General features: G+C 39.4%; 2 protein-coding genes across 5 annotated transcripts; both read left to right on the top strand.

Annotated features, from left to right (window-relative positions):
• Positions 1–739: 739 nt before the first annotated feature.
• Positions 740–4,948, top strand: LOC146671205 (GTPase IMAP family member 7-like). Its single transcript, XM_085405138.1, has 2 exons — positions 740–938; positions 2,565–4,948. The coding sequence occupies exons 1-2, from the start codon at positions 881–883 to the stop codon at positions 3,518–3,520; spliced, it is 1,014 nt and encodes a 337-aa protein (XP_085261264.1). The 5' UTR covers positions 740–880; the 3' UTR covers positions 3,521–4,948.
• Positions 4,949–5,862: 914 nt separating this feature from the next.
• Positions 5,863–20,894, top strand: LOC146671204 (uncharacterized). Of its 4 annotated transcripts, none has more exons than XM_085405137.1 (17): positions 5,863–6,359; positions 6,904–6,981; positions 7,593–7,655; positions 7,797–7,930; positions 8,014–8,099; positions 9,421–9,810; positions 9,898–9,953; positions 10,181–10,298; positions 12,508–12,596; positions 14,404–14,521; positions 16,207–16,380; positions 16,477–16,562; positions 16,795–16,912; positions 17,761–17,849; positions 18,181–18,298; positions 18,823–18,898; positions 19,923–20,894. In XM_085405137.1, the coding sequence occupies exons 6-17, from the start codon at positions 9,543–9,545 to the stop codon at positions 20,074–20,076; spliced, it is 1,464 nt and encodes a 487-aa protein (XP_085261263.1). In that variant the 5' UTR covers positions 5,863–6,359; positions 6,904–6,981; positions 7,593–7,655; positions 7,797–7,930; positions 8,014–8,099; positions 9,421–9,542; the 3' UTR covers positions 20,077–20,894. The 4 variants fall into 4 exon arrangements, with proteins under 4 accessions (XP_085261263.1, XP_085261261.1, XP_085261260.1 ...); XM_085405135.1 differs by having other exon boundaries at positions 5,864–6,359; positions 14,407–14,521; positions 16,207–16,389; XM_085405134.1 differs by having other exon boundaries at positions 5,864–6,359; positions 16,207–16,389.
• The last annotated feature ends 1,775 nt before the right edge of the window (positions 20,895–22,669 follow it).

Raw genomic sequence — 22,669 nt, 5'->3', positions numbered from 1 at the left:
GATGTTCTCTCAAAATACTACACAGGTCCGGTGTAAGTGTAGTTGATTACTTTTCATTGCTGAAAGTAAATACGCACATTTTAAAATACTTTCATTTTACATTTTGTTAAAGGGGTGAATTTATCGAAGCTTTATCCCTGATCAGGACGTTTTATGAAGCATTAAAGTATACTGACCACTAGATGGCGCGCTGAGACCGTTCATTGTATTGCTTAAACTTTTAAAGCGCAATTGTCTTAACACACTTTAGGCGGTTCGTGTGTTAACACACGTGTGTTTTAGTGATATAAAAATCGCAGTATCCTTAAATGTAATAGTTTAATTGCTTCCTCGTTGCATTGCTTCTCAGCCTCACCATAAAATACCAACGAATCAAAGTCTACTTCTCAGTCAAAATGAAAGTAATGATATTCTATTTGAAATCATAACTTTATTCCACACTAAGCTGTTATGCAAGAAGTCATCAGATCTTTGATCCCTTGCACAATAAAAGTGTGTCCCATCCAGTGACTCTCTATAAGACGCGGGTAGAGTGCCAAGTTCAGAGGTTTATTTAAAACAGGCTGGGTGGAAATACTCTTGGCTCGAAACAGGTAGAAAAATAACATCTATGGACATAGGACTGCGGCCGATTGTCGCTGCTGACCTAATTATTCAGCGTATGTGGACTGGACTTTAACTTGGTGGATGCGGGGCACCCAGCAGGTCACGTGACTGTAGAGCCCCACCCTCAGTTTAAAACAGAAAGCACCGAGGAAGCTGTGTAAAAAAAAAGTTTCACCTAACAGACTTGCTTTGAGATTCAATCAGGACTGTCAGGCCAGCGAGGACAAGTTAACCGACGTCTACAGTTTTGGTGATACTTCTATCTTCGTCCACCATGAGCACTCAGGCCGCTGACAGCATACCTTGTCCAGCAGAAAGTGAGCAGGAGCAGGGTCAGTATGAAATATGGAAATGCTGCTGAGTTAAAAGTTTTTAGTTTAATGTTTTTATTCTATTTTTTGTATGTCTGTATGTATTTTTCCCCTGTGGGTGTAGTTGGTGTAGTTACAGCATGTTCTTAAGCACGTGTCTACCCTTGTTCAGCTGACACATGTAGAAAGAAAAAGAGAGCAGTGTGAGTCATACTGGTGCTTTAGCTGAGCTGTTGGCTACTGCAGTTTATAGGGCTTGTTTCAGATGTTTGAAGATGGAAGCCAATATATACAATATGACATTACAATGGGGAGAAAACAAAACCAGATAATATAATTAATATGATATGTTAATTTTTTTTTTTTACAGTACTTTAATAAAAATAAAATTCCAAAATGGCAGTGACTCTTTTTATCTGCTTTCTTCCTGTAAGTGTGTGTGTGTTTAATTAACACACCTACACCAAGTTAGCCAACAGTGATTTTGAGATGTGTAATTAAGCTACAGTACTGTTAGCCTCTAATGTTCATTTAATGTCTCCATCTCACTCTTGTGCTCCTTATTCCCACTTTTGTAGAGGTCACCTAAGGTCATTCAGCCCCTTTCTTTACTGGTGGTCTAACCTGTGAAAAGGTTGTGAAACATAATATCACTATTGGATATTGTTTATCATTATCACACTCTTAAAAGTAAAAAACTAGGTTAACACATATTAGTTAAAATAAAGTATGCATTCTGTCAGAGAAAAAAATTATTTGCTGGAGTAATATAATGTTATGAAACATTGATAGTTAGTGATCCGCAGCCTTTTCATTTGAGCTAAAAACACTTCATTTAATTATAGGCTATTTATAAACAGAATACCTTTAACCCACACAAGATGATGCAACAGACCTTAAGACCTTCATTAAGGGCCTGCATAGAAACATTTCCAATGTTTTGGAAATTTTCATCACATGAATGGTTGACCTCTGATGACCTCTAGAAGCCTTTATTAATATATTTAAAATGATAGTGGCACAAAAGAAAATTTTTGCAGCGCAAACGTTTGACACCATTCTTGTGGCATTTGAAGAAGGTGGGATGGGCGTTTTTGAGCAAGTTGCATCTCAATCATAGACTTTCAGTCTCCAACAACAGGACTAAGCTTAAAACCCGGTTCTTTGCCAACAAAGCAAATAATTTTGATAAACTGTACCAGTTCTGCAAAGAAGAACGGTTAAACATTATGCCACACACTTGTTGATGACTACCAGAAGTTTCTGGTTGAGGTGCAACTTGTTAACAAAAGATTAGTAGGCATCTATTTTCTGAAAAAGTAAGATAAGAAAAAAATATTTCAAAAGGCATATAAAAACAAAACAAGCCACAAATGCTAACATGAGACAACATACAGTGTATTACTTTACTTTTTATTTTATTCATCAACAAATGCTATCCAAAATGCTTTGCATTTGCCACAATGTAAGAACATAATAAAAAAGTTCATACTGTTTGTGCCCTGGGATGCAACAGTCTGGGCTAATATGTGAAAGCCACGAATTTCTACAAATAAACAATAATAATATCAGAAGTCAGAATGAAGGGCACAACGACTTTCATGAACTCTGAATAGTGTTTAAAAATGCTTTTTGTTGGGTTGACAGAGCCGTTGAGGATCATGCTTCTTGGAAAATGTGGTGTAGGCAAGAGCTCGAGTGGGAACACCATCCTCAATAAAATGGTGTTCTGTTCAGAGATGAAGCTGGTCAGCATCACTGTTCACTGTGAAAAAGAGTCCGCGGTGGTTGGAGATGTACCTGTTGATGTGATTGACACACCTGGGCTTTTCGAGAAGGGAAGCAACAAGGAGGACATCATCCGAGAGATTCTTCAACGCCTGAAACTCCAGGAACCAGGACCCCACGTCTTTGCATATGTTATTCCTTTAGGAAGGCTGACTCAGGAAGACCAAGACACCCACACGCTGATTGAAGCAAAGTTTGGCCCAAGAGTGTGGGACTACACCATCGTGCTGTTCACCCACGGGGATCGCCTGGAAGACAAAACAATAAACAACATCATTACTGAGAGTGACGAGAACCTCCGCAACTTCATACGCAAGTGTAGCGGTGGCTTCCACGTCTTCAACAACAAAACCCCGGAGGACCAGAAGCAGGTCACAACTTTTATGGAGAAGATCGAGACCCTGGTGGCCCTGAATGGAGGTAGTTACTACAAGACAGAGCTGTATCCTGAGAAGGAGAGGAAAATCAGAAAAAGACAGGAAAGCATCCTTGCAGAGAGAGATGAAGAAATCAGCAAAAAGGAGGGAAATCTGAGGGAGCATTACAAGGATGAAGAGCTAAAGAAGATGAAGACAAAGCTGTGGAGAAAAGAGGAGGAAAGGGCAAGAAAAGATGCAGAGGGGGAGTTGTGCAGCAAGTCCTACCTCATGAAGAGCATCCTGTTACTGGCTGTATTGTGTCTACTGTTATGTTGCAATCTTGGGGTAGCAGCTAAATGGCTTTGTGTTATAGGAATCATTTTGATTGTGGTGTCTTTTACGATTTTTCCAATTATTCGAGGAAAAATACCAGGTCTTTCTAAGAAAAAGAAATAGATGAGCTTTTACTGTGTTAGTGATTTATCATTCAAATGTGTGACAGATGATATATCGAACTGATTTAATTAACAAAAATAATTTTCATACAAATTTTTCTGTCCATAATTAGAAAATATAGTCATCTGATATCATCTCATTGATCTCATATTTAATCAGATAACAGAACTGTAAAAATGCTAATGAAAACAATATTTAAAGTACTACACAAAAGTCTCGGCCGACCACTTTTTCTTTATATTTTACTAGGAAAAAAAGTAAATGCAAGGATATGCGGACATATACATGGAAATACAATACAGAGTTTTAAAATCAATATTTGGTACGACCACCTTTTTTCTTCGACACAGTCTGAACTCTCTTATGCAGCTTTGTTCTCATTTCTTTAAGTAGTCTTCAGGAATAGTTCTGCAGGCTTCTTGAAGAATGTTTAAAGCTGTCTTTGGATGCTGACCGCTTTTTGTTCTGCTCTTTGTGAAGATGATCTCACACTGCTTCAATGAAGTTGAGGTCCAGACTCTGGGGAGCTCGGTCCATGACTGATAATGTTTTATTGTGTTTTTCTATCCGGGTATGCTTTTTCTGGAATAACAGTGTGTTTGGAATCATTGTCATGTCATAAAATGAAGCACTGATTGACACATTGACACATGATGGATCAAATCTGATGGTACTTTTCTGTGTTCAAATTTCAAATGATTTAACTCAGGAGTTTCACTTTTGGATTCATTCATATGACCAGTTGCCACTGATTTTCCATTTGTCCAGTTCTTGTGTAATTTGGCATACCTCAGTCTTTTTTAGATTTTTTTCCTTCTTTAAAAATGACATCTTGACAGCCATCTTTTCCACCGAGACCATTCCTGATGTGGTTTCAGTGAACAGTAGATCTCTCAGGTCGTGTGTCCAGCTTGGAGCTGAAAAAATATATATATATATTGCTTGTAGCATAGCTGAGCCACTGTGTGAGAGCTGAGCAGCGAAAGGAAATTAAGTGAGGAGCCGGCTCTCGCTCAATAGGAGTCGACTCTTCTGATTCACTACAAAGCACTCTGTAAGCACGGCTCTTAGAGGTGATGCTTTTGTGCATGACACATTATCGAACGTTATGTTGTGTGTCATGGATACTGTTGACTCCAATTCTCCCAACCACTATGTCAAGCTGAGACAGCAAGACCGAGACAGCGAGACCAAGACAAGACCGAGGGATCCTAGCCCAAGACAAGACCAAGACCAAAGTCCGTCGAGACAAGACAAGAACAAGACCAGGTGGTCTAGAGACCAAGACCGGTCTCGAGACATCCAACTCTAGTACCGAGCATCCTCTAGTGTTAACGTGATAGCGTTCCATAATGTAAAAGTGAAAACGTACAGGCTCTGAAATGTACTCAAAGTATGAAAGTAAAAATAATCTCCTTAAAGCACAATTCAACTAATCATATTTGTACAAAGGTAACTGAACCATGGTATATTATATTAATATAAGAATAAAATACGGTTAGTACATGATAATAAAACATTTTCGGATTTAATTCTAATGGATGTGCTTTAAATGCAGTGAAAAAGAATTTTAAAAAATAACTATTTTCTGTTCTGATTGTGGGTGAAAGTAAAATGAGTACAGTCAGGGTTTAAAGTGAAACTCAGTAGGTGAGTCTGTGTAGTGGCTCAGCATAGGTGAAAGAACCACACAATCATTTCTAATCAGCACACTGTACTGCCACAGTTTTTTAATAGTTTTTCTACTATAAAACTTGTAAAACTCAGCTTCTGTTTGTTTTCTTAGAAGAGGCAATGATGCATATAAATAGTTTTTAAGTGTTTTTGTGGATATTTTGTTAATTCCATTTACATATAGGAGAATTTCACCTACTTCACTGAAGAGGTGTGCCATCCTGCCTAGACATCTTGCCCCTCCTTTACTATTACTATTAAATAAATTAACTCCTAAATAACTAAAAGGCAAGATTTATGAAGTTATCATGAGCTAATTCCGACCGGTCACAACAGTTCATTTTACATAACTGCTATCACTTCCAGACGTTTCTTTTCTAAATAAACAGAATAGCTCTTGGCCACTTTACTAGAAAACATAGATTTACCAATTACAGACACTCACCTGTTACACACTCAAATGTCCTTAGTTATTTATTATGCTAACATTAATGTTAGCCTGCTTTAAGTAGAGAAAGGTCAATTAACATCAGTGTTATTCCACGTTACCTGGATTATATTTATATTCAGAAATATAAAGAGATTAGTTAGCATATGTTTGCTCCAGAGGATGATCCACAGTGATGTGCATCCATTGTGTTCTGCAACCGCGCATTGACTGACTTTTCCCAGCGGAAGATCGTCCAGCATGCAGCAGCAGATTATTATATAGGCAACTGTGTACTGTCTGTAATTGGTAAATTATATTTTCTGCTGTATTTAGAAAAAGGGACGATCACTTTATTTGAATAAATAAATAAACAAAATGCAGGTATACGGAGGAACCTCAAATGTCCCAGTTTTACACTAGGACATGAACACAGCTCAAGTTTGCGGATCTCGGCGAAGCTGGCAGTGTGAAGTTTGTCTCAAAATTATACATATTATACACATTTGTAAATCATATCGTACGTGCACTTGCCCTTTTTTTAGGTTTCTCTCCATATATAAATAGCGACTGTAAATGTCAGTTTAAATCGTCTTACCTGTAAAACTTGCCGTCTTTACCGGAAGTCAATGTACACACCTTAACGACTGGGCGTGTTTATTTTTTCCAGTGTAACTGAAAAGTTAAGTTTCATTTTCCTGTTCTGGAACATCATCTGCTATCTAGTCGGCGACACAGGTAAGTCCCTATTCTGGTGTTTCGCCTCTCTGTTCTTTTTTTTTTTTTTTTAAGTAATATATAGTGTTTTTATACATGGATAACGGATGTATGATTGCTAGAACTTGTGCAAAGATGTGCTGTCTATTTGCTCTCCTGTGGTTTCTGATGTTATAGACCTTAGTGTTACTGTAATTACAGAATGTAACTTTGTTTATACATATACATGCACACACACATATCTATATAAGGGGCATTTGTGTATACAGTAGATTTGTTGATTTGGATAGTGATAGCAGTTAAGTCTAAACGGCTAAGCTATATGGATAATATGGGTAAAAGTACGTGGTAAGAGTCTTCATCTTTGTATTCAGATGTTTTCAGTCTCATTGCTTTTCCTTCCTTCCTGTCACCCACAGAGGAACAACAGAATTACTTACAATTAGATTAAAATGTTAAAAGCTAATAGAAAATGCAAGATTTATCTCATATAAAAAGTGCCACATATAGTGTGGTGCATATATTTGAAAAAAAAAAAAACTTTTTTATTTATCTGTGTTGATAGATTAAAATTACAAAATGGAAGAAGGAAGAACTAGCCTGAAGAAAAGAAAGAGAGTCACGGATGAGAAAGATGACAAGAGTAAGTCCTTCGGGTCATTTTACCCTGAAGATCTATTTATTTAAAATATATTTCTGTGTACGCAGTAGAATTTTTCTGAAGCTGTTGATGTTGCAGGCTATAATGAGACATGGCAGTTTTGAGGGTACTTCCTATTCTCTATTGTCCTCCTAGTTGTTAAATGCATATATATGATATATATGCCTACATGCATAATTACATTAAAATTATCTTACGTGATTGCATGATTTTGGCAGATATGGCAGAATGGCTGACCCTCTCTGTGCCTGGTTCTGCCCGGGTCTTCTTGTTTTTCTTTGCCACTGTCACCAAAGTGCTTGCTCATAAGGGGTTATCTGATTTTTGGGGTTTTCTCTGTATTATTGCAGGGTCTGTACCTGTTGTTGTGATTTGGTGCTATATAAATAAAACTGAATTGAATTATAAATATTTGCATTATCACAACTATTACAATGAAAGTAGGAAATACTCCCACAACTGGCATCTCTCTTTATACAACCTCTACAATTGCAAATTATTAGTACATTGTAAATTGACCATGAAAATACATTTACATTATTTTTTTAATGGAGAAATTACTTCTTCCTTTTTTTTGGTGTTGCAAAAAACAGACCTCTGGCGTGTAAAATGTGGAGACAAAAAGGGTTGGATGGATGTAGAGAAGTTGGGAAAAGGTAAGTACAGTCTTACCTTTCTTACCAGTCTTTCCTTTTCTATTTTTGTACATACAGTGAAATATATAAATAAATAAATAAATAAATAAATAAATAAATAATTTTTCATTAAAACGATTACGTTTTTCTTTATAACTATAGGTAAGGATTGTATTGAGTTTGAAGGCTCCTTTTACAGTCCACCTGAGTTTGAGAAGCTTGCAGGAAAAGATTCATGTAGAAAATGGAAGTCATCTATTTACCACAAGAAAGCTCCTCTGCACTATTGGTTCAAGGTACTTTTTTTTTTTTTTTGCATTTCTGTGAATCTACAAAAATCTGATTTCACTAAATAAACTGTTGAATTAACTTATCACAGAGAGGTTACCTAACCACTACAGGATATAGACAAAAAAAAAAGAAAACGACAATCATCAGACCTTGAGTCCCAGGACCTCTTAACAGGTTTGTCTGCTCTTTCTTCTATCTGTGCCTCAAAACCAGAGAATGTTTGAGAATATGAACCAAAAGCATGCAAACATTATTGTAATATTTTTAATAAGCTCTTTCAAAACTTCAGTAATTTTGACAAATACCCTACAGAAGTTGAGAAAAAAAGAGTTGCAATTCTCTTTATCTCGGCCTCCAACTTTCCCTCATCCAACGCCTGCAACTTGTCCAAAATGCTGCAGCACGTTTTTTAAGCGGCACCAGAAAACCTGATCATATTACACCTGTCTAAGCCAACCTTCACTGGCAAATACCGTATTGTTTTTGAAATCCTTTTGTACACTTTTAAATTTTAAATAACTTGGCGCCCAGCTACTTAATCGACCTCCTTGACCTATATACCCCCAAGAGAGCACTTAGATCCTCTAATCAGTGGCTCTTAGTGCAACCAATGTCCAGATGAAAGACTAGGGGGCATTGTGCTTTTGCTATTGCTCCACCTAAACTTTGGAATATTCTGGCGATTGATGTCCGTCCATCGGAATTCATTCAATATTTCAAGTCACGTTTAAAAATCCACCTGTTTAAGCTAGCCTTCGAAACAAATTAGATTTTAACTTCTACCCGTATCAAGTTTGTGCCACGCCACTTACCTTTAACTATTCCGTAATGATAACTGTATTTTTTTTGTTCTTCTATTGTTGTAATCCCGCAATACGGCACTTGTGTGAAAATTGAATTGAAACTGAGAAAAAGTTACAAAAATCTCAGTTTACGTTGTTATATTTTAAACATTTCTATTTCTTGAAAGAATATTACAAGGAAGTTCATAATGAAGATGTCATGGTCCGGAGTCTGTGACTCCGTGTTTATGTTTTAGTTCATTATTATTCTGTGGTTTTGGGTACCTTGGGTGGTACTCTTCTGTTTCATGGTTCATGTTCCTATGTTCTGTGTCCCCCAGTCTGTGTTAAGTTGGTGTGTTATGTCATTACATGTATGTGTTTCCTGTTTTACTTTGAAGGTCCGTGTCTGATCTCAGTGTGTTCAGGTTACTTTTCCCCTGTCTTGTCAGGTCGAATTACTCCCAGCTGTGCCCTCCTTTTGTGTCTCATTCCCTCGTTATCCTTCTGTGTATTTAAACCTCGTGTCTGCCTCTGTTAGTTGCTGGTTTGTCTGTGTTGTTCCCCTCGGTCTTCCTGCGTCTCGCCGTCCGTCTCTCTCTCTGTGTATTTCCCCATACCTCCCTGCATCTTCGTTCTGGTTTGTTTTGTTAGTTTTGCCCAGTTTAGGTTTTCCAGTTTAATGTTCACCTGCCACTTCTGTTTGTATCTAGTCCTGTTCAATAAATACTCACCTGCATCAGAGCTGCTGCATTTTGGGTCCCATCTTCAACTCCACACGTCCGCCACCCCGGACACGACAGAAAATGAGGATGGAGAAGAGGATGATGAGGATATGGATGAAGATGATGTATGGGCAGATAAATGGGAAGATAAAGAAGCTACACAGATTTCTATCTCTTCTTCTGAAGAAGAGAGTGCGGAAGATCATGTTAAAGATATAGATGACGATGGAGAAGAGGAAGATGAGGATATAGATGCAGTTGATGTCAGTAACGATGAGCCTAGCACTGAGGAAGATGAGGATGAAGAAGATGATAATGATGAGGATGAGACTGTGCCTGCTGTTGCCTCTAACCATACTGGCAGCAGTGGTATCAAAGGTGACATTTCCAATATATTTCCTATTGGTATGTTTGGATAACAAAGACCTTGTTTGTGTATGAAAATAACTCTTCCTCTTTTTTCAGCAAGTGTAACACCTATGATGAAAGAAGTAAAGGGTATTGTTAACATCCCTCCTGAGGCAAGACAGATTATTTTATTTAAATGATTCACTGTGCTTTACATTGCTGGAAGTTTTGAATATGTCACTGATCTGAGATTACTCTACACCAGCACCGTCATTAAGCTAGAAATGTGGCAAATACTGTGGTTCAGCATGACATACAAAATTACAAATGTATGCTTTACCCCATCCAGTCCAATTATTCATAATAAATACTAAAATATTCTTCATTGTTTTTAAAACAGAAGAGTACACATCATCCTGACATGCCAAGATCTGAAGTCATTGGAAATAACAGAGATGTGGCAAAAAACACAGCAATCAAACAGCTGAATGTTAAGAAAGAACCTGAAGAGAAACTGAGTGAGTTATTCAAACACTAAAAGCACTTGATTTACATTTTTACATTTACAAATGTTTTAGCACATGTGTCCACACAGATAACTACTATAGTAGTTTTGTTTGCAGTTTGAATAAGTATTATTTACTTTCCAAAAGACACTAAACAGCCATTTTATTTGGTACACCTGTCCCATCCATCCATCCATCCATCCATCCATCCATCCATCCATCCATCCATCCATCCATCCATCCATCTTCTTCCACTTATCCGGGGCCGGGTCACAGGGGCAGCAGCCCAAGCAGAGAAGCCCAGACCTTCCTCTCCCCTGTCACCTCCTCCAGCTTGTCTGGGAGAACACCAAGGCTTTCCCAGGCCAGCCAAGAGATATAATCTCTCCAATGTGTCCTGGGTTTGCCCCGGGGCCTCCTCCTGGTGGAACATGGCCGGAACACCTCACCCGTCTAGGAGGCATCTTTGTCAGACGCATGAACCACCTCAGCTGGCTCCTTTCGATGTGAAGGAGCAGCTGCTCTACTCTTAGACTCTCTTTCGTAGCCTTCTGCTACTTGGCTGTACCTAGAAATTCTGTCCATAAAAATTACAAACAGAATCAGTGACATCACCCACAGGAACGAGTCCAACTTATTACCGGCTATGCGGACAAACCTCTTGCAACGGTTGTATCAGGATTGAATGGCGGGTAGCAATGGGCCAGACACCCCATATTCCCGGAGTACCCCCCACAGGTTACACAGAGGGATATGGTCGAATGCCTTCTCCAAGTCCACAAAACACATGTAGACTGGTTGGGCAAACTCCCATGCACCCTCAAGTATCCTTGAGAGGATAAATAGCAGATCCAGTGTTCCACAACCAGAACAAAAATAGCATTGTTCCTCCTGTATCCAAGGTTAGACTAAAGGACAAACTCTCCTTCCAGCACCATGGCAGAGAGCTTCCCAGGTAGGCTGAGGACTGTGATCCCCCTATAGTTGGAGCACACCTTCCAGTTCCCTTTCTTAAAGATGGGAACCAACTCGGTCTGCCAGTCCAGGGGTACTGCCCCTGATCTTCATGCAAAATTGTAGAGGCATGTCATTTACAACATCCAGAGCCTTCAGTAACGCGTGGCAGACCTCGACCACCCTAGGGGCTCTGCCACCAAGGAGCTTTTTGACTTCCTCAGTGACCTCGCCCCCGGACATTGGCAACTTCGAGGAAGTCCTCGAAGTATTCCTTCCACCGCCCGACAATTTTCACAGTCGAAGTCAGCAGTGCTCCACCTGCACTATACACAGTGTGGGTAGAGCACCACTTTCCCCCCCTAAGTGACCTGACGGTTTGCCAGAATCTGTTCGAGGCAGTCTGAAAGTCTTTTTCCATGGCCTCTCCGAACTCCTCCCAGACCCAAGTTTTTGCTTCAGCTACTGCCTGCACTGCATTCCGCTTGGCCTGTCGGTACCTGTCAGCTGCCTCCGGGGTCCCACAGGCTAACCAAGCCCGATAGGACTCCTTCTTCAGCCTGGTGGCTCCCTTCACCTCTGTTGTCCACTGTTTGGTTCGGGGGTTACCACCACAACAGGCACCAACCACATGGCGGCCACAACTCACTGCAGCGGCTTTGGCTGTGGAGATGCTGAACATGGTCCATTCGGACTCAATGTCCCCAGTCTCCCTTGGAATGCTGTTGAAGCTCTGCCAGAGATGTGCGTTGAAGATCTCACGGACCTGGGCCTCTCCTAGACGTTCCCAGCACACCCTCACTATACGTTTAGGTGTGCCAGGTCCGAGTGTCCAGAACATATGGCATTAGGTCTGGTGATACGATTACAAAATCGATCATCGACCTGCGGCTTAGAGCATCCTGGTGCCATACTTATGGACACTCTTATGTTTGAACATGGTGTTCATTATGACCAAACTGTGGTTTGCACAGGAGTCCAACCTCAAAACACTGCTCGGGTTCAGATCCAGGAGGCCGTTCCTCAGTCACGCTCCTCCAGGTCTCTCTGTCGTTGCCCACGTGAGCATTGAAGTCTCCCAGTAGGACAACAGCTGTCCAGTTGCTCATTAATGAAAATATCTAATCAGCCAATCACATGACAGCAACTCATTGAAGACATGGAGACATGGACCAGATGATCTGCTGAAGATCAGACTGAACATCAAACTAATTCTAATAATCCCAAAGTGCACATGCTCATATTTTAATTACTTTTCTTTTTTCAGAGAAGACAACAACAAGCACAATTTCAATACCTGGGAAACTTGCCCCGAAGATTAAAGAAGCTTATGGTATCGTTAATAGCCTTCCTGAGGTAAGATGGAGGAAGTTTCTTCAAAATATTTTACAGCACGTTACAGTGCTGGTAGTTTCCACCCTCATGAAAATACAGCTGATTCAAAATTACTTTTATCTTTTAATCCAGCATTGTCCTTTTTTTTTTTTCTTTTTTTTTTGGCCTGTCCCCAGCCTTGCCGTATTGGTCTATTTGATTCACCTTTGCTTTTATTGTTTATTTTATTTTATTTTCACTTGCTAAACACGGGACAGACTTGACTGGGGAAAAAAAAAAGGGGAGAAAGAAAGAGGGAAAGAAAAACAGCGGGGAAGAGGAACAGAGATAAAGGGCAAAAAACAAAAACCAACAAAATAAGCAGACAAAAAACACATATCAATCACCTGGATCACCTGTTGAGAAAGGAAAAAGAGAAAACAAGCAAAAAAAAAGTGCAATATAATAAACAACATCATCGCAATGATCTATGTGAATATAACAGTAAATACTAAATATTAGTACTAAATTATTATTAAACGTTATTGTGCAGCACGTAGGATCGACAGCACACAGTGTGCTTTGAGGTAGGAGCCAAAAGGGGTGTAGTTTGTGTGTGTGATCACCCGTGTGTACACCTGTGAGCATGAGCGCGCTTCTATGTAACAGGTTCCTTCATGTAATGATCTGCTAGAGGGTGTGGGGAGCCACAGCCCCGTCCTCCAGGGTATGAAGCAGGTATGGAGGAGATCAAGACTCCAGACATCCAGAGGCCCCCAGAACACAAGAGACCAAGGAAGACCAACAGAGGGGCAGCTGCGCCACTGTCCCCGAACGAGCTGAGGAGAGCCCCAGATGAGGGGTCACTCAGCAGCCGTGGCGCAGAAGCCAGGGGGGGTTGCAGTGACGCGCCCGTGAGCAGCCAGCTGCGCCAGAGCGACCGAGCCCCAGGCCGAGAGGCCGAGGGCACCCCACCCCCGAAGGGGCCCAAGTGAGCCCCAGGCTCCAGGCCCCTACAAGCAGCCACCAGGAGTGAGCCGGTGCGTACCTGGATGCCAATCTCCGGGCACAAAGAAGCACCAATGCACCGATGTCTGAGGGCATCTGCCACTGGCCTGAGATGTCCCTAGAGAGGTGGCATCAGATACCCAACCTGACATATAGACACAAACAAACAGGCACACACAGATACAAACATCCATTCCCACCCTCATGCTCTCATATGCAATTACTCAGCACTCACCCAACGTGGAGACAGACATAAATAGACACTGTACACACAATCACACTCCCCAAGCGTACTCTAAGCCCCAGATCTAGGTACCCTTGCCCCTGGAGGGGGAAACTGCGCCCAGACCCAGGTAGTGTTACCTTTTTCCCTGGGGTGGAGAGAAGCAGGAATAGTTCTCCAGGCTTTTTGAAGGACATTCAAAGCTCTTCTTTGGATGTTGGCTGCCTTCTGTTCTGTTCTCTGACAAGATGATCCCACACTGCTTCACTAATGTTGAGGTCAAAGCTGTGGGGCGGCCAATCCATGACGGACAGTGTTCCATTGTGTGTTAAAGATATTTCTAATTTATTTTCAACCAATGCCTCACACTTGAACATGTGTTTCAAACGGATCTTGTTTAAAATTGCTTTCAAAATAAAACTGTCCAACTTGAGGTGAATGTTTTTATGGTTTGGTGCTATATGAATACAAATTGATTAAATTGAATTTTGCTCAAAATGATTTTCATAATAAAACTGCATATTATTTTCCTGATCTACTTTTACTCCATCCAAACTTACCTTTCAAAAGAAATTATAAATAAGGGTACTAATATATAATTGACTATCTTTGCACCAGAAGACTAGACATCATCCTGACACGACAAGATCTGAAGTCAGTGGAAATACCAGAGATGTGGCAACAAACACAGCAATCAAACAGCTGAATGTTAAGAAAGAACCCCAAGAGGAACTGAGTGAGTTGTTCAAACACTAAAAGCACTTGAATGTTGAAATTCTATTTTGTGCATTTTTTGTAGAAGTAGTAGAAATCCGGTTGCAATCTATTTTCTTTGCTCTCTTTCTATTGTCTGCTGTTCCTTCTATCATAACCCAAAACCAGAGAACTTTGGAAAATATTAATCAAAAGCATGCAAACATTGTAGTATTATTTTTAATCAGTTGTTTTAAAACCTTTAAAAAATATACCAAGGAAGTTCAGAAAAAGGAGTATGCATTAGCTCAGAACTACACTGAACAAAAATATAAACGCAACACTTTTGTTTTTGCTCCCATTCCCCATGGGATGGACGTAGAGACCTAAAATTCATTCCAGATACACAATATAACCATCCCTCCCAAACAGTGGTCACAAATCAGTCCAAATGTGTGGTAGTGGGCACATCTGCTATATTGAGATAATCCATCCCACCTCACAGGTGTGCCACATCAGGATGCTGATCTGACATCATGAGTAGTGCACAGGTGTACCTCAGACTGCCCACAACAAAAGGCCACCCTGGAATGTGCAGTTTTGTCTCACAGCAAAATGCCACAGATGCCACAAGCAATGAGGGAGCGTGCAATTGGCATGCTGACAGCAGGAATGTCAACCAGATCTGTCGCCCGTGCATTGAATGTTCATTTCTCAACCATAAGCCGTCTCCACAGGCGTTTCAGAGAATATGGCAGCACATCCAACCGGCCTCACAACCGCAGACCTCACCTCGTGTAACCACACCAGCCCAGGACCTCCACATCCAGCAGGTTCACCTCCAAGATCGTCTGAGACCAGCCACCCAGACAGCTGCTGGAACAATTGGTTTGCACAACCAAACAATTTCTGCACAAACTGTCAGAAACCGTCTCAGGGACGCTCAACTGCATGCCCGTCGTCCTCATCGGGGTCTTGACCTGACTCCAGCTCGTCGCCGTAACAGACTTGTGTGGGCAAATGCTCACATTCTGGCACGTTGGAGAGGTGTGCGCTTCACGGATGAATCATGGTTCACATTGTTCAGGGCAGATGGCAGCTGAGAATGTCCCAGTTCTTGCATGGCCAGCATACTCACCGGACATGTCACCCATTGAGCATGTTCGGGATGTGCTTGACCGGCGTATACGACAGCGTGTACCAGTTCCCACGAATATCCAACAACCTCGCACAGCCATTGAAGTGGAGTGGACCAACATTCCACAGGCCACAATTGACAATCTGATAGACTCCATGCGACGATGTGTTGCACTGCATGAGGCAAATGGTGGTCACACCAGATACTGACCGGTTCTGGGTCCCCAGACCCCCAATAACGCAAAAAACTGCACATTCCAGGGTGGCCTTTTGTTGTGGGCAGTCTGAGGTACACCTGTGCACTACTCATGATGTCAGATCAGCATCCTGATGTGGCACACCTGTGAGGTGGGATGGATTATCTCAATATAGCAGATGTGCCCACTACCACACATTTGGACTGATTTGTGACCACTGTTTGGGAGGGATGGTTATATTGTGTATCTGGAATGAATTTTAGGTCTCTACGTCCATCCCATGGGGAATGGGAGCAGTAACAAAAGTGTTGCATTTATATTTTTGTTCAGTGTAGTTATGAAAATCTTAGTGTACATGGTAATATTTTAAACATTTATATCCCTTTTGTACAAGAACACAAGGAAGATCGTGTTAAAGATCAAGATGAAGAACAAGAAGATGAGCACATGGATGAAGATGTTGTTGGTGATGATGAGCCTAGCACTGAGGAAGATGAGGATGAAGAAAGTGATAATGATGAGGAAGAGACTGTGCCTGCTGTTGCCTCTAACCATACTGGCAGCAATGGTATCAAAGGTGACATTTCCAATATATTTCTTATTGGTATGTTTGGATAACAAAGACCTTGTTTGTGTATGAAAATAACTCTTCCTCTTTTTTCAGACAGAGTAACAAGTGCAATTCCAACACCTGGAAAACATGCATTACAGATGAAAGAAGTAAAGGGTATGGTTAACATCCCTCCTGAGGCAAGACAGATTATTTTATTTTAATATTTTACTGTACTTTACATTGCTGGAAGTTTTGAATATGTCACTGATCTGAGATTACTCTATACAAGCACCGTCATTAAGCTAGAAATGTGGCAAATACTATGGTTCAGCATGACATACAAAACAAATTCCAAATGTAAGCTTTTACCCAATACAGTCCAATTATTCACAATAAATATTAAAATATCCTTCATTGTTTTTAAAACAGAAGAGTACACATCATCCTGACATGCCAAGATCTGAAGTCAGTGGAAATAACAGAGATGTGGCACAAAACACAGCAATCAAACAGCTGAATGTTAAGAAACAACCTGAAGAGAAACTGAGTGAGTTGTTCAAACACTAAAAGCACTTGAATATTGTGTTGAGCTTCTATTTTGTGTACTTTTTGTTGAAGTAGAAGAAAAACAGTTTCAGTCTATTTTCTACAAGTTTCAAGGTTGTCCTTTAAGAGCTTTTCTTACTTTATGTCAGCATTTACAAATATTTTAGTACATTTGGGGCATTCGTGGCTCAAGAGTTGGCAGTTCGTCTTGTAATCAGACAGTCTTGGTCGTTGTGTCCTTGGGCAAGACACTTCACCTACCGCCTACTGGTGATGGCTAGAGGGGCTGATAGTGCGATATGGCAGCCTCGCTTCTGTCAGTCTGCTCCAGGGCAGCTGTGGCTACAACTGTAGCTGCCTCCACCAGTGTGTGAATGCGAGAGTGACTGAATAGTGGAATTGTAAAGCGCTTTGAGGGCCCCTAAAAGCGGAATATAAATGCAATATATTATTATTATTATTATTATTATTATTATTATTATTATTATTATTATTATTATTATTATATGTGCGCACAGCTAACTACTATAGTAGTTTTGTTAGCTGTTTGAATAAATATTATTTCCCAATGTCTTTGTATTCAAAACAGATCAGGTGTGTTCTGTAATGAATAGTTGTACTTTTCAAAAGATATTATCCAGCCATGTTTTTAAATTTTTTCTGGTATACCTGTCCAACTGCTCATTAATGAAAATATCTAATCAGCCAATCACATGACAGCAACTCAATACAGACATGGAGACATGGACAAGATGATCTGCTGAAGATCAGACTGAACATCAACATGAATCTAATTCTAAAAATCCCAAAGTGCACATGCTCATGTTTTAATCACTTTTCTTCTTTCAGAGAAGACAACAACCAGCACAATTTCAACACCTGGGAAACCTGCAGTGAATATCAAAGAAGTAAAGGGTGTCGTTAATAGCCTTCCTGAGGTAAGACTGTATTTTATTAAAAACTTACCATTCAAAATAAAGATAATTAAAACACCCCTGTCATTAAATCACTTGCTCATATGGGATTGTCTAATTGTTGGTGTTTTCTGTGTATTATTGTAGGGTCTGTACAATATAAAGCACATTGAGCCGACTGTTTTCATAGTTTGGTGCTATATAAATAAAATTGGATTAAACTGAATCTTGCTCAAAATGATTTTCATAATAAAACTGCATATTATTTTCCTGTTTTGTTTTTCTCTGCAAGCTTACCATTCAAAAGAAATAATAAATAAGGATACTAATATATTCTTGGTTGTCTTTGAAACAGAAAGCTAGAGATCATCCTGACACGACAAGATCTGAAGTCAATGGAAATTCCAGAGATGTTGCAAAAAACACAGCAATCAAACAGCAAAATGTTAAGAAAGAACCCAACAAGGAACTCAGTGAGTTCTTCAAACACTAAAAATTCTGCATTTGTGTTTTGTTGTTGTTGTTGTTGTTTTGTGCCTATGAATTTATCAATTTTTGTAGTGGAGAAGGTAAAAATCCAATTTAAAAATTGGAAATCTGTAAATTGAAAATCTGTAAATCTGAAATTTACTATGCTGGTGGGGACTAAAATCCTGGTCCCCACAGGGCTGAAGGCCTTTTTCACACTCAAAATGTGGTTTTAGTGTCAGGGTTACAATTGGGTTGTGGTTAGGTTTAGGGTTAGGCATTCATTTTTGATTGTTAGAGTAAGCAGCTAGGGAAAGCCTTATGTCAATGGGATGTCCCCATGAGGATAGCAAACCAGAGATGGCAGGGCCTGAAAATGAAAGAGAAATTGTAAATTCAGGATCTGATGTCAGTGGAAACCAGTGGTGGCCTCAAACACAGTAATCAAAAAGCAAGAGAAGCAAAAAAAAACCTGTGTGTTTCTTTTTTTAAATTTTTTATATGTTTTCTGAACCCCGGGCTGTGTCAGATGACCATCAACATACAGAGGTGCACTTCTCTGGCCACAGTGTAACTGAAGTACAATCCATGAGACCAGAGATGAGGTAAGATGTAGCTGTCATATCATTTAGGCAAAGATTTATCATTTATTCACTGTATTAAAAGTTTTTTTTAACCGCATTTATTTCTGCAAAAACAGCTCTTCTTGAAATAAGCCCAATATTCCTAAATGTGACAAAACTGTCTTGTTTTGAGAAAAAAAATCTGCCATTAAGGTAAGTAAAAGTTGCTTGGCTAGAATCCTTAATCACGTGTCTTCCTTTGTTCAAGATGTAGAAAGAAAAAGAGATCAGTGTGAGTCATACTGGTGCTTTAGCCGAGCTGTTGGCTATTGCAGTTTATAGGGCTTGTTTCAGATGTTTGAAGATTGAAGACATTTTCTATCTATCATGCATCTAACTGATTTATACATTTTAATTAGACAAAACTGTCTAAAATTTAGGATTAATTTAAGAAAATGTGACTTATTTCAAGGAAAGACACCCTGACACCCTTATTAAGACATCCTTATTAAAAAAAAATCTTTACCTATAATGAGTATTATGCTTTCTTCAACAAGCTGTTTTCAGAAATTATTTCCTTACTTTAGTGTTTAATTGTGTTTAATTGTGTTTAATTTATTACAGGCCATTACAGGCCTTTCCATACTCTTGAAATAAGAAAGATAATGTTATTCTTCCAGAATAAGAACGATTATTTTTCTTATTTCAAGAATCAGAACCACGATCAGAATTGAGTAAGGTTAGATTAATTTGCTAGTTTTAATGACCTTAGCCAAACAACTTTAACTTACGCCATTGGCAGATTTTTTTTTCTCAAAACAAGACAATTTTGTCAGATTTAAGAAAATCTGGCTTATTTTAAGTAGAGCTGTTTTTGCAGTGTAGCCTGTAACTGGTAAATAAAGCTCAAGATGAGCTGAAATATTTTATTAAGAAAAAGTTAGACATATTTTCCTAGAATTAGCTTAATTTTCTTGTGCAAAACTTGCTTGTTAAGAATATGTTTTCTTTCAAGACAAAAAATATGAAAAAAAAATTCCATAAACAAGCATTTTTTTACTCGCAGTGCGGACATGTCAGAGGCCCCATCACCTGGGCCCTCAGCCAGCTCTGGTTTGGATCTTGATCAACTGAAGAGGGAAAAAGTAAAAATGGAACTAAAGGTTTTAAAATTAAAAGAATACTATTATACTTTGAAAATAAAAGAACTTAAAAAATGAGGATTAATGCTTCTGTAAAGCTGACATTGCAGAGAATAAATTAAATGATCGCTGTGTTTACGTCCACAAACTGACACACATTATCTGGAGGTTTCTTGGGTGGAATGTTGCTTTTGAGAAAAGCTGCAAAGTCAAGTGTGCTGCATTTAAGATAAGATAAGATAGAACTTTATTAATCCCTCGGGTGGGTTCCTCTGGGAAATTCGATTTCCAAAAAGCACAGCACCGACAGAAGTTACAGTTACAGAATATTATATATATATATATATATATACACACACACACACACATACACACACATATATAAATACAGAGACAAATATAAATAAAATATACGAAGGGGATAAATAGAATAAATAGGAATAAAAAATAAAAATACAAGTGAATTGCACATTTCACGTATTAAAAATACAAGTGAATTTATAATTTATAATTTATACACCGTACTTTTTCTTTGCTATACTCAGGTTTCCTTTAGTATTGTTGATTACAGTGTTTTACTTTGTTTCTGTGATGGAATAGATAGATGGTATTTTCTTCTGTAAAATGTGAATAAACAATATTGATGCTTTTTATCTGTAAATTGCGCTAAATGTTATGAAACTGTGTTTCTTTTAGACTTTGCCCAAGCTGCAGTAATCATTGTAAGACGTAGCCTGTAAACAGCATCATGCAATGTCTTGAACCACTGCTCATTTCTTTATATTTTGCATAAGGAGCAAGAGATTTTAGAAATTTGTAAGACAAAAGCAATAGATTAGACAAAAATATTTTCATGGAAATTTGTTCAACCATAATGAGAAAATACAAAATGAAAAAAGGAGAGTTTCAGTGCTGTGTGTGTTATCTTTGGCATTTTTCTTTTCTTTTTTTATTCAAAACCTAAATATAGTTAGGTATATATAGACTAGATTCAATTGATTTATGTGAAATAACTCAAGAAGAAAAAGTTATCAGGCTATATTTAATTATCCTATAGGCTCTAATTCTTAATACATTCAGGTCCACACTCCATGCCAGTTGGTGGCATTAATGAACCAACTAGCTTTTTGACAACCACGGACAAACACCAAGAAGGTTTTTTTTTTTCTTGGGGGAAAAAGGTCAACTTAAAAAAATCTCTCATGTCTTTTGAAGAGTAAACTTTAAAAGTAAGTACTGAGTTTTATCTCATTTATTTATGTAGCGATACAAATGTTGCAATATCTTTTTTTTCTTTTTTTGTTGCCTGTCCCGTCTGGTTCTTTAGCCATCAGAATTATTGTCTGAAGGCCAAGAAAGATGCCCAACGGATTTACTTTACCAAGTGGATCATCACAGCCTTGCTATATTGGTACATTCAAGGGGCAATCCTCAAGAGTTGGCAGTTCGTCCTGTAATCGGAAGGTTGCCGGTTCGAGCCCCGGCTCCGACAGTCTCGGTTGTTGTGTCCTTGGGCAAGACACTTCACCCGTTGCCTACTGGTGGTGGTCAGAGGACCCAGTGGCGCCAGTGTCCGGCAGCCTCGCCTCTGTCGCCCCAGGGCAGCTGTGGCTACAATGTAGCTTGCCATCACCAGTGTGTGAATGGGTGGAAGACTGAATTTAGTGTAAAGCGCTTTGGGGTCCTTAGGGACTAGTAAAAGCACTATACAAATACAGGCCACTGACCTTTGTTATTATTATTTATTTATTCTATTTTCAGTTTTTACAGACAGGACAGACATGACTGGGGGGCAGGAAAGGGAGAAGGAAAGAAAGAGAGGGAGGGAAAGAAAAACAGGGGAAGAGGGACAGTGAGAAAGTGCACTTAAAAAAATCACCTGGATCACCTGTCAGGTTCCTCCGCCCGCTGATATGTAGTGTTGCTGCATGCTGTTCTAAAGTGCATTTAAAACACGGGAGGGCATGGTGCTTCCTGCCAGAGAGCAGCAGGTGTCAGCACAGCCCTTCCCAAGAAACCTCAATGTTTACATGTATTTAAAATTGAGAGGTGGGCACCGGCGCCAGAGGTGAGGTTGAATACACAGACTGTCCTCTGGATGGCGTATAATATGCCCACCCCCAAGGCCCTACATGTATGTGTTATGAGAGTGTGAGTAATGTGGATGTCTAGGTTGTGGAATAAAATTGAGGCACAGGTGGCCCGAAGGAGACACAGGGGAATCCAACACTGGCATGATGTGTTTTTTTTTTCTTTCTTTTGCTTGAATGATTCATAGTCAGTTATAAGTGGCCTAATAATCTAAAAAAATTAAAAGACTTAGAAAGACCTTAAGGAATCCCGGAGAAAAAAAGACATGCAAATTTTGCACAGTACTGTGTGGTCAGCTACAGAAGGACTGGACTGATAAGAGTGAAATCACGGAGAACAGGCTCAAGGCTAAGATTTAAAAGAAAAAAAAAGAAAAGAAAATCTGCCTCCTTAGAACCAAAACATGAAAAATGACACGTGACTCAAGATTTTTGCACAGTACTGCAATTGTGCACATTGTACACATGTGCAATTTTAAAATTAACTGTAATTTTATTAGGTTCTTAGTACTATGACTTCACAATAACATGTATAAATGTCAGTGGCTGTAATGTGATATGGAGAAATAAAAGAAACAAAA

Source organism: Rhamphochromis longiceps, linkage group LG4 (assembly GCF_057381845.1).
Source record: "Rhamphochromis longiceps isolate RC_006_pf linkage group LG4, R_longiceps_female_GT1.1, whole genome shotgun sequence".
Lineage (NCBI taxonomy): Eukaryota > Metazoa > Chordata > Actinopteri > Cichliformes > Cichlidae > Rhamphochromis > Rhamphochromis longiceps.
The sequence above is the reverse complement of the archived record's forward strand: the minus strand, read 5'-3'. Positions and strand labels throughout refer to the sequence as shown.